This window comes from Leptonychotes weddellii, chromosome 11 (assembly GCF_054177405.1).
Source record: "Leptonychotes weddellii isolate Sample4059 chromosome 11, ASM5417740v2, whole genome shotgun sequence".
NCBI classification, from domain to species: Eukaryota; Metazoa; Chordata; class Mammalia; order Carnivora; family Phocidae; genus Leptonychotes; species Leptonychotes weddellii.
In genome coordinates this window covers 7933423-7944247 of record NC_138379.1, presented here as the reverse complement: position 1 = coordinate 7944247, position 10825 = coordinate 7933423, and the positions used below count along the sequence as shown (strand labels likewise).

Below are 10825 nucleotides of genomic sequence, written 5' to 3'. Positions count from 1 at the left end.
TTTTTTTTTTTTTACAAGCCCAGATATCCCACCACTTTTGATGGATAACTTTTGTTTATCAAAAGACACCTGAGTGCCCAGATCTTGGTTTCTAATACCATTCTCCAATAAAAGGAACCAGGGCTCCTTGGAGAAGTGGCTGATTCTAGGGCTGGGGATCTAGTGTTCAAACAAGGTGAGCCTGGACCAATTTGTCATTCCAGGACATAAAGAAGCGCTCAAAAAATTGTGTGTGGGGGGAGGCAGCAGAACAGGGGGAAGAGAAATGTAATAAAGGAGCCAACCTGACAGCTCACAGTGGCCAAAGCTGGACCAATTTGAGGGAAAACCCCAATAATATAGTATTGAATTCTAAACCAAAGTATAAAACAAATATCCATAAGTCCACACTGACATAAATAAACGAATAGATAAATAAATGAAGGAGAAGAGACAAATGTCCTGCAGCTGCTTAACCTACTGAGCCACGCAGGCGCCTGATGATAGAAAGTTCTGAAGGTCACAGGGGATGGGAAAATGACGTTACCCACCAGTATTGTGTGACCACCATGGTAGAAGGAGCTGATGTTGGAAGACTTCAGACTTCCTTTTAAGGCTAATTGAATCTCTTATTACTATTTAACCTCTGGCATGAGATCAGTATTCTGTCTCTGATCAGATAGATACCTGATGTCATCTACCAAGAATAATATGTTAAAAATGCTTCTTTGTCTCTTCCATACATTGATCTGCTAGATCTCTGATGTTTCTCTCTTTTGATACTTGGTTGCATTAGAGAGAAAGACTGGCCGCTGTGCTGTTCATTTGTCTAATTTACTTGAGTGCCAGATACTTTTCAGATGGTGTACTTATTTCTCTTCTAAGAGATGGCTTTGGTTGTATTTCCTTTACCCTTTGTGGCTTTTATCCCCCCTCCTTCTCTGCGTTCATCTCCATAGCTCTTTGACTTCCAAACGCTCTGTTCCTTTTGTTGTTTCTAAGAAGGGAAGTAGTTGGGTTTGACTGGTGCAGTTCTATCCACTCGTTTTCCAAACACTCATGAAGTGCCTACTTAGGCTACTACAGTAGGTAGACAGGCCCATCGACAAATAGCACAAGGCCCCTGCCACTTATCTGGAAGTGTAGACACCCAGAAAAGGAAATGTAACAGGGTATGTGTTGTAGCAGAGGTGGATGGCAAAGAATTCTTTTGGAGAAGTTGAGAAAAACCGTCATCTGAGCTAGGTCTTGAATGGACAGGAGCTTCCGAGGTCAAGTGGCAGAACAGGAAGGGAAGAACATGGAATGGCAGGTAGAAAGATGCAGAGGCCTGACAAAGCTGGGTGTGCCGTGAGACTGGCAGGTGTTCGAAGGCTGATGTCACTGGGTGGGTAGTTCCCGTGGAAGGTATGTGGGGAGGTGATAAACTTGGGGAGGTCAGTTGCTAGCTTCTTCACTGCACGCAGAAGGAATTGGCTTCATCTGTCTGGAATCATGGGGGGCTGTGAGTGAGATAGTATGTTCCCAGGGGTCTTATGTTGGACCATCTCAAGGAGAGCTTCTGACCCCAGTTCTCAACCTCGAGCTTTCACCCTGGGAATAAAGTCTGTTCAGAGCCTCTGGCTGGCACTTATCTGCCATGCCCAGGGCACCTTGGACTTACTATCATCTTTGTGCACCGGTCTGACCTCCACCCTTTACCCCTTGGCCTGCCTCCCTCTAGGAATTGGTTCTGGCTTTCCCAGGGTGGGGGTGGGGAGTGGGCTGTGGCATGCAGAAAGGGGATGGCAAAAGATGAGTCTTTTCACACCCTTGGCTCTCCTCTGACCCCCCTTTCTGTCTGCTATTTCTTCAGATCTTGGCCTCTACTTTCTTCCAAATACTTGGCTTCAGGCCCAGGTGGGAGAGGGAGAAAGAACTTGTTTCCTTCAGCTCCTCTCTGAAAACAACCCGGCTGGCACTGGTCAGGAACAAGAAGTTCCTGAGTGTCTGCACCCCATGCTGTTGATGTCCAGCAGTCCCTGCTATGAATCTTTATTTATTTCTTGCTATGAATCTTGTCTCTGCCCCACTTACCCGCCATCCCAGGATCTCTGTGGAGGGAACTTAGGTTGTCTTTTTTTTTTTTTTAAAGATTTTACTTATTTATTTATTTGACAGAGAGAGACAGCGAGAGAGGGAACACAAGCAGGGGGAATGGGAGAGGGAGAAGCAGGCTTCCCGAGGAGCAGGGAGCCCGATGCGGGACTTGATCCCAGGACCGTGGGATCATGACCTGAGCTGAAGGCAGACGCTTAATGACTGAGCCACCCAGGTGCCCCTTAGGTTGTCTTTAAAGCCTCTGCAGCGGCCTCCAAGGCTTAGCACAGTGAAGCCATGGGGGGCGGGGGTTGGGGGGGAACCCTGGCACCCTGGGGAGATTGGGCTACTCTGTGGGAGGCCCTGCAAAGTGGGGAAAAGTCTGGTCTGTTGTAGGAAAATGGTGGATGCCTCTAACTGAGGCCCAACCTTGGAATGTTTGCTACAGGCCCGAGATTGCCCATCAGGCGCTTGAGGCTCTTCTGGATGTCGGATGCCTCGCTGCCCGACATCCTGGAGCCAGAGACTGGGGGTAGGGTGGGGTAAGACGGGGAGTGTCAGCTTCAACTCTCCTGTCCGAACAGATTCATCTTAAAACATCACGGAGAACACCGGGTTAGAGTTCATTCAGTGAAGTTAATAAAGCAAAGTATTGTAGTGCTCAATAGTTGCTGCATGATGAATTATTTGAACTGGACTCAAGATGAGTCTTGAAGGACGTGTAAGCCCGGCGGTGAAGTGGAGGTCTAGCGCCAAGTCCCAGAGGCTTGAGGAGACAAGCTAGGTCGGAGAAAGAGGGGGAGCTGAGTTTGGCTGGCTCTGAGAGCGCCAGCGGCCGTGCGAAGTTGGAACCACCACGCGGTGGCCTGAGCCCAGGGCCAGGGGCAGACGGAAGACGGCGTCGGGGTATTCACCCGTCCTCGGAGTGCGCGAAGAAGGGCCCCGGGAACCCCGCGAGGCTGGACTGCCCCTCCCCCTCCCCTTCCGGGGGCGGGACAAATCAGACCCCGCCCACCTAAAGGTGGCTCGGGGCTCGGCCCTCTCAGCGTCCCGCTGGAAGGAACCTTAGGGGCAAACAGGTTGGCGAGCGGTCCCAGATTGAGCAATCGTGGCCGTTCCTCTTTAAGGGGCGGGCGGGGGCGGGGCTCCCCTGCCTCATCCCGGAGGCTGAGCCCGTCCCCCGGCAGACGGCGGACGCAGTCGCCGAAGCTGCGCGGGGCTGCCTGGTCGCGGGAGGCGGTGCCGAGGCCGAGGTGAGGCGGGAGGTCGGGGCAGGAGTCCAGCCACCACTTGACCGCAGGCTGCATCGTGTCGCCCGTTCCGCAGGCACCATGAGCCAGGACACAGAGGTGGACCTGAAGGAGGTGGAGCTGAACGAGCTGGAGCCCGAGAAGCAGCCGATGAACGCGCCGTCCGGGGCGGCCATGGCCGTGGTTGTGGCGGGCGGCGCCGAGAAGAACGGTCTGGTGAAGATCAAGGTGGCCGACGACGAGGCGGAGGCAGCGGCCGCGGCCAAGTTCACCGGCCTGTCCAAAGAGGAGCTGCTGAAGGTGGCGGGCAGCCCCGTCTGGGTGCGCACCCGCTGGGCGCTCCTGGTGCTCTTCTGGCTCGGCTGGCTCGGCATGCTGGCCGGCGCCGTAGTCATCATCGTGCGGGCCCCGCGCTGCCGCGAGCTGCCGGCGCAGAGCTGGTGGCACAAGGGCGCCCTCTACCGCATCGGCGACCTTCAGGCCTTCCAGGGCCCCGGGGGGGGCGACCTAGCGGGTGAGCTCTGTGCGCGCCCCTGGTTTAACGGGCCACTGGCCCCGATCCTGTCCCCCCACCCCGTCCCCGGCCCGGAATCGTCCCCGCACCCAGGGACGTAGCTTCTTCTTTTCTTTGAAGAAAACCGCCCCCACTCTCTCTTGCGCGAGGGTAGCTGACTCAGCGTCTTCCCTTCCCCCTGCGGCGCAGGAAGCCGGTCGCTGACGTTTCTGAAGTAATGTGCCGGGCACCTTACATCAGCAACTCTGAGCGTCGTGATCCAGGCTCACCCCCTGCCCCACACTTAGTTCCGGGGAGAGGGGAGACTAGGGCAGTTCAGGGGCCTCTCAGAGGGGCTTCGCTTTAACCGCTTTAACCCTGCTTCCCGGTTTCAGGCCTAAAGGGGCGCCTCGATTACCTGAGCTCCCTGAAGGTGAAGGGCTTTGTGCTGGGCCCAATTCACAAGAACCAGAAGGATGACCTCGCGGGGACCAACTTGGAACAGATCGACCCCACTTTTGGTTCCAAGGAAGATTTTGACAATCTCTTGCAGTCGGCCAAGAAAAAGAGTGGGTGTCCTGGAGTTGACTCCGAAGCAGCTGAGAAGGGGTTGCCTTTCTGGCCACAGGAAAGCCAGGATAGGATTTTTGTTTGGTTCACTCCTGACTGGCTCTGAGTTTTCCTAAAGCAGGCACAGGGGAGGTTTCTTAGGCTTCAGTCTAAAATGAATTTGTCAAGTGGCTCAGAGACTTTTCTACTTGCTGTGTGTCCAGCCATTTAACTTCCGGGCTTCAGTGCCCTTTCTTGCAAAATGTAGGCTTCCTGATTCAGTGGTTTATTTTTTATTTTTTTTAAGATTTTATTTATTTGCAAGAGAGAGAATGAGAGACAGAGAGCATGAGAGGGAGGAGGGTCAGAGGGAGAAGCAGACTCCCTGCCGAGCAGGGAGCCCGATGCGGGACTCGATCCCGGGACTCCAGGATCATGACCCGAGCCGAAGGCAGTCGCTCAACCAACTGAGCCACCCAGGCGCCCCTCAGTGGTTTATTTTTATTTATTTTATTTATTTATTTAAGTAGGCTCCACTGCCCAAGGTGGGACTTGAACTCACGACCCTGAGATCAAGACTCGCATGCTTTACTGACTCAGCCAGCCAGGCATCCCTAATTCAGTGGTTTTTTAACTTGTAGAGGAGCGGATCCTTTTGAGAAAAATATCCAAATAAAATCAGAGGGTTCACTTTGGGGGTGGGGAGCCCAGGGCCCCATAGCTCAGCCTTGTCTACTACACTATGTGCCTTCTGCCCTAGAAGATCTTAAGCCGGGTTCAAATCTAAGCATTTGTGCCACATAATACATAGGGAGTAGTCTACCGGCTTGTATTTGTTGTTCTCCCTTTTCCCTCACCCCAGAGTCTTTCCCACCGCTACGTTTTCCTCCATTGTTCCAGGTATCCGGGTCATTCTGGACCTCACTCCCAACTACAGGGGCCAGAACTCATGGTTCCTCCCCTCGGAGATTAACTCTGTGGCTGCCAAGATGAAGGTGAGTGAGTTGGTGCTGATGGCAAGTGGGAGCTGGATGTTGGGGCTGTGTTGATCCTCTTGGCAAGCCCTGTAAACCTAGCCTGGCTCCAGCTGAGGGGACCCTTGCCCCTTGGAGCCAAACTGACGCACTCCTCCCACACAGGCAGGAGGGTAGGCCAACGGTGCACCCCCCTTTTTGCTTGTTCCTTTTCTGGCCAGTGATTGTTTCCTTGACTCTGATGGTCACAGGGCCAGGAAAGGAATCTCTCAGATGTCAGTCTGGGTTTGATTTTTCTTCCTTTTGGGAGAGGAAGCCGTTTCTCTGTGGGACTCCTGTTCTGCCTGTTTTCCCAGCTCTTGTTTGATGTGTTCTGGAGTGGAGCCCAGTCTGAAATTGTAAGCATTGTGATCTTATGTGTCTAGGGCTATGCCGGGTATTTTGTGTATGTTCTAAACGTCTCTATGGCCACACAAGGACCCTGACATCTCTCTGCTGTAAATGAAGAAGCTAAGGTTCAGAGGGGTTTGCTGTGCTTAGGATTTGAAGTCCCAAGTAGTCTCATTTCTGTAATCTGCCTGCCCTGAACGAAGGTACAGGTGTAAAGACTATACTGAGCAGGCTGAGAATGGGACTTTGTCATCCGGGCTCCTAATGCCAATGCTCTAGGACCCTGACCAGTTCAGCGGGGGTAGAATAAAAATGGAGCAGACCCCGACCCTTTGCTGGCCCTCGTGATTCTGAGGTAGAATTCTTTACTCCCAGCATTTCCATAGGACCCTTGCGGTCATCCGGTTCAGCCCTCGCTAATTGCTGGAAGACCCTTTAAGAGTTATTGATGGGGGGACAGGCGCGCCTGGCTGGCTCAGTCGGTAGAGCATGTGACTCTTGATCTCAGGGTTGTGAGTTCAAGCCCCATATTGGCGGTAGAGCTTACTTAAAAAAAAAAAAATCTCTTAAAAGTTATTGATGAAGGCGTCGTGTTTGCAGATGGTGTGGCGTGAGGTCTGGTAGCTTCAGATGAAAATGGAGACGAGAGGAGAGAGCACAGGGCCTGGGGCTGTGGGGGTGGGGCCCCATGTTCTGCGTTCACCCCCCCCCCCCGCCCCCCGCCCCCCTTGCTTGGAATTCAGGCCTGGGCCTGTGCTGAGAGCTGACTCCTTTTCAAATCTTCATCTAGACTGCCCTGGGGCTATACTTGGAATTTCACTCTTTCATCATTGGCCTTGCTCTGACCTGCTCTCTTCCTTCTACCCTCCCCAGGCCTCAGGACGCTGGGAGAGGAGTAAGGACACTTGCGGTGGGATCTTGGCTAGCATTTCGGTCCCGTGTCTGCTGCTTGCTGACGGTGGTCTTGGGCATGCTTCCTTGCTGCTCTGAGAGGGTTTCCTCATTTCTGACACGAGTATCCTAGCATTCCACCATGCTAGGGGTTAAATGAAGTTGTGTTTACGGACATACTTTTTCTCTTGGGCCTTTCCTGTAGGTGTCCAAAGGTGAAGCTGTGTGATTTGCCCTGGGGAGGAACAGAGAAGTGAAATGCTGTAGCGTTAAGAATCAGTGATAGTTCACAAGGGGAGGGAACCGAACGCTAGCCCTTTATGATAGGGGTGGTTAAATGAGGCCGGTCAAGGCAAGTGACTCTCCCAGGGTCATGGGGAAGTGCGTCCTGGGCAAGATTTGACATGGGCTGGATTTTGTAAGCCTTTGAGTCAGAGTATTGATACCTTTCTCCTGTTCTTTTACCGCCTTCCCTGTAGGATGCTCTGAGTTTTTGGCTGCAGGCCGGTGTAGATGGGTTCCAGGTTCGGAACATAGAGAATCTGACGGTAAGTCACTTTCCACGTGAGAGGCAGAGCCTGGGTGAGAGCAGAGGGACTCTCCAGGGCTTGGTAGTATTCCTTGTTCCTCAACTTTGCTTTTTTTCAATTCTAGAATGCACCTTTGTTCTTGGCCGATTGGCAGAACATGACCAAGAGCTTCAGTGAAGATAGGTAGGTGCCAGGCCTCCCCCGCCAACTCTGCTTCATTCCCCTCTGCTGAGTGCTGGGCCCCAGGAACGGGGGAATTCCTAGCCCAGAGAACCTTCTTAACCCTCATTCTTTTCTTGTTCTTTTTTTTAAAAGATTTTATTTATTTATAAATAAATCGCGAGAGAGATCGCGAGAGTAGGAACACAAGCAGGGGAGTGGGAGAGGGAGAAGCAGGCTTCCCCCCGAGGAGGGAGCCCGATGCGGGGCTCGATCCCAGGGCCCTGGGATCATGACCTGAGCCGAAGGCAGACGCTTAACGACTGAGCCACCCAGGCGCCCCCCAGGCGCCCCATTCTTTTCTTGTTCTTTACCAACCTTCTCCCTGCACCCTGCTCTGTGCAGGCTCTTGATTGCAGGGACCGAGTTCTCTGACCTTCAGCAGATCCTGAGCCTCCTTGGCTCCACCAAGGACCTGTTGTTGACGAGCTCGTACCTGGCAAGCTCTGGTTTCACCGGGGAGCGCACAGAGCTCCTTGTCACCCAGTATTTGAATGCCACTGAGCATCGCTGGTGCGGCTGGAGTGTGAGTACTGCAGTGCGGGGGAGAGCGCGCCGGGCGTCGGCCGACGGGGACAGAGGTGGGCCTCGGGGTTCACCTCAGTGCATGCATTCCTGCAGTTGTCTCAGGCGGGATTCCTGACTGCCCTCGTGCCGGCTCATCTCCTCCGCCTCTACCAGCTGTTACTCTTCTCCCTGCCCGGCACCCCGGTTTTCAGCTACGGAGATGAGATCGGCCTGGAGGTAGCTGCCCTGCCTGGCCTGGTACGGCTTGCTGTCTTCCCCGACGCGTCGGGGCGGGGGGGATGGTGGTTGTGTTCCTCTGTCCTGGGGACTGTGCGGATGGTAGCAAGCAGACGTGAGCCTTGGGTGGAACTGCGTTTGATTCCTGCTCAGCCCCCTAATCAGTCCCTGTGTGGCCTCGGCGAGTCATTTCCCTGCCATTGCCTTGATTGTCTCTTCCGGGGTACTGCATTTCTCGTAGGGATTCAGTGAGGGCCTATTTTGGAATGCAATGGCTGACCCCTGCTAGGTATCCAGTGTGGGAGCCATCACTCACCCGTTCATGGGTTCATTCATTCATTCATTCATGCACGCATTCAGGGCACTCTGTGTCCTCCAGCAACTCGTGGTTTAGTGGAGGACCCAGATGAGTACGAGAGATGCGCAGCCCCTGCCGTGATCGGGGTAAGCGCACGGAGGCACTAGCTCAGCTTTAGCCATCGGGTTGGAGGTGGGCACCCCAGCTGTTGTTCATAGAACTGGTCGTTCAGTTATTCCACAGTTTTAGGGAGTAATTCCTCTATGCCAGGCACAGAGGTACAGCAGTGCACAAAAGAGCTGGAGGTGGTGAAGTTAGGTGATAAAATAGAATAAAGGTACCCAGTGCTGCTCAGTCCTGTGCAAAAGAGAGCAGGGCCAGAGGGACGGGGGGATGTTTTCCATCGAGGGGCTGGCAACGGGAGGAGAAGGGAGAGCAGGCCCAGGCCTTTTCCAAGTCCTGTTTTCTCTGCTTTTCAGCCTGCGAAGGCTCCGTTCATGCTCTGGGATGAATCCAGCTTCCCCAACACCTCAGGACGTGGAAGTACCAACATGACCGTAAAGGTGGGTTTTGGGTGGGCCAGGTGACTTGTAGGAGTTTGCGCCCAGGGGCCGCCCTTTATCTTTTCCTGCTATCTCCATCCTTTGCAGGGCCAGAATGAAGACACTGGTTCTCTCCTCTCCCTGTTCCGGAGGCTGAGCGATCAGCGAGGCAAGGAGCGTTCTTTGCTCCACGGAGACTTCCACGTGCTCTCCTCGGGGCCCGACCTCTTCGCCTACATCCGCCACTGGGACCAGAACGAGCGATTCCTGGTAGTGCTCAACTTCGGGGATACAGGCCAGCCTGCCAGGTTGGGGGCCTCCAGTGTGCCAGCCACTGCCAGTCTGCCGGCCACCGTCGATCTGCTGCTCAGCACCGATCTAGGCCGCGAGGAGGGTGTGTCTCTGGAGCTGGAACACCTCAACCTAAAGCCCTACGAGGGGCTGTTACTCCGCTTCCCCTACGTGGCCTGACAGGACCCACCACCCTTCCCCTCCCCAGGCCCTTTGGGTCCTGGTTTCTTTTCCTTTTTTTTTTTTCTTTTTTTACTGCCACAGATTACAGATGAAACCCCAGATAAAGTGTGTTCTGGCTTCAAATAAAAGTCACTCCCGCCTGGTGAGGTCTTGTACTCCCTCCATCTCTCTGTCAGGGCAGGGGCACCCCTCCCCCCCCGCCCTCCCCTCCCCCCAGACCTGGCATCACAGTGATCAGTGCCAGAGAGTTCCCTGCCCCTGCTCTAGCCCAGAGAGGGAGGGGCCTTTCAGGCTCACAACGATGTGGTGTCAGGGCTAGGGCTAGCATCTGGGCCAGGGGCCTCTCCTGGAGGTTTTGGGTCTTACCCCCTCAGCAATGGTCTCCAGCCCAGTGTGGTCAGGTTTCCTTGTTTTTGCAGACTTGGCCTTTTAGGAGGAAAGAGTGGGAGCCGGGTGGCCTGTTTTTCCAAGAGGTACTTCTAAAGGATACTAGAGGGCATTCGTTCAACAGGAATCTCCTGTGTACTCAGCACGTGCCAAGAATTGTTTCCGGTCCTGGGGTTACAGGCGGGAACAAAGTACAAAATCCCTCTCTCCTTGGGGCTTACAGTTTAGTGAGGAGATGGAGAAGAAAGAAGGTGAATACAATTTAGAGTGCCATGGATATAATAGTGTGCCATGGGGAAAGAGTAAAGCAGGAAGAGAGGGAGAGGCCTGGGGTGGAGGGAGTTTGAGGAGGGGCTAGAGGTGTCCTCTCCCAGGAGGTGATGTCTGACTGAAAGGCCTGAAGGAGGGTCTTCCCTGGCCAGATAGCCAGGAAAGGGGGCTCTCTGGTGCCCTCGGGCGGGGGCATGCCTTACTCGAGGGTGGGGTGGGGGTGAGGTCTGGTTGACGGGTTGGGCAGATCATGAAGGTCAGAGTAAGGTGGTCACAAAGAATTTGGCCAATGGCACAGCTTGAGGGCATGGTCCCCATAAGACTGCCCTCATTTCAGACACCAGCTGTGAATTCCAGGCCCCAAACCATCCTCAGTGGGTAATTTGCTAGAATGACTTATAGAACTCAGGAAAGTCCTAAGATTATGGTGTTTTAATAGTGGAAGGATACACATTTCCACCAGAGGACAGGGTGCATAGGGTGGAATCAGGGGGCTCCAGGTGTGAAGCTCCCAGTGGATTGTCCTCTCCCAGGGGAGCCCTGGACCCGAGACCTCCTTGTTTATAACACACAGTGTGGCCAAGCAGGGAAGCTTACCCGAGTCTTGGTGTCCAGGGTTCTCCCTGGGGCCCATGTGGCTGACCTCGAGTGTCCATTCCCCACCCCCGCCAGAGGTCGTGTGTCCCAAAGCACTTCTTGTAAATCACATTGTTAGACTGACGGATGGATGTCTGAAGGCCCTAGACAAACACTCCT

General features: G+C 54.0%; 1 protein-coding gene across 2 annotated transcripts; it reads left to right on the top strand.

Moving 5' to 3' along the window:
* The first annotated feature begins 3119 nt into the window (after positions 1-3119).
* On the top strand, positions 3120-9558 carry SLC3A2 (solute carrier family 3 member 2). Of its 2 annotated transcripts, none has more exons than XM_031024889.2 (10): positions 3120-3137; positions 3385-3822; positions 4197-4370; positions 5251-5345; positions 7085-7153; positions 7260-7318; positions 7700-7880; positions 7976-8119; positions 8876-8959; positions 9047-9558. In XM_031024889.2, the coding sequence occupies exons 2-10, from the start codon at positions 3390-3392 to the stop codon at positions 9407-9409; spliced, it is 1602 nt and encodes a 533-aa protein (XP_030880749.1). In that variant the 5' UTR covers positions 3120-3137; positions 3385-3389; the 3' UTR covers positions 9410-9558. The 2 variants fall into 2 exon arrangements, with proteins under 2 accessions (XP_030880749.1, XP_030880748.1); XM_031024888.2 differs by lacking the exon at positions 3120-3137 and adding an exon at positions 3259-3311.
* The last annotated feature ends 1267 nt before the right edge of the window (positions 9559-10825 follow it).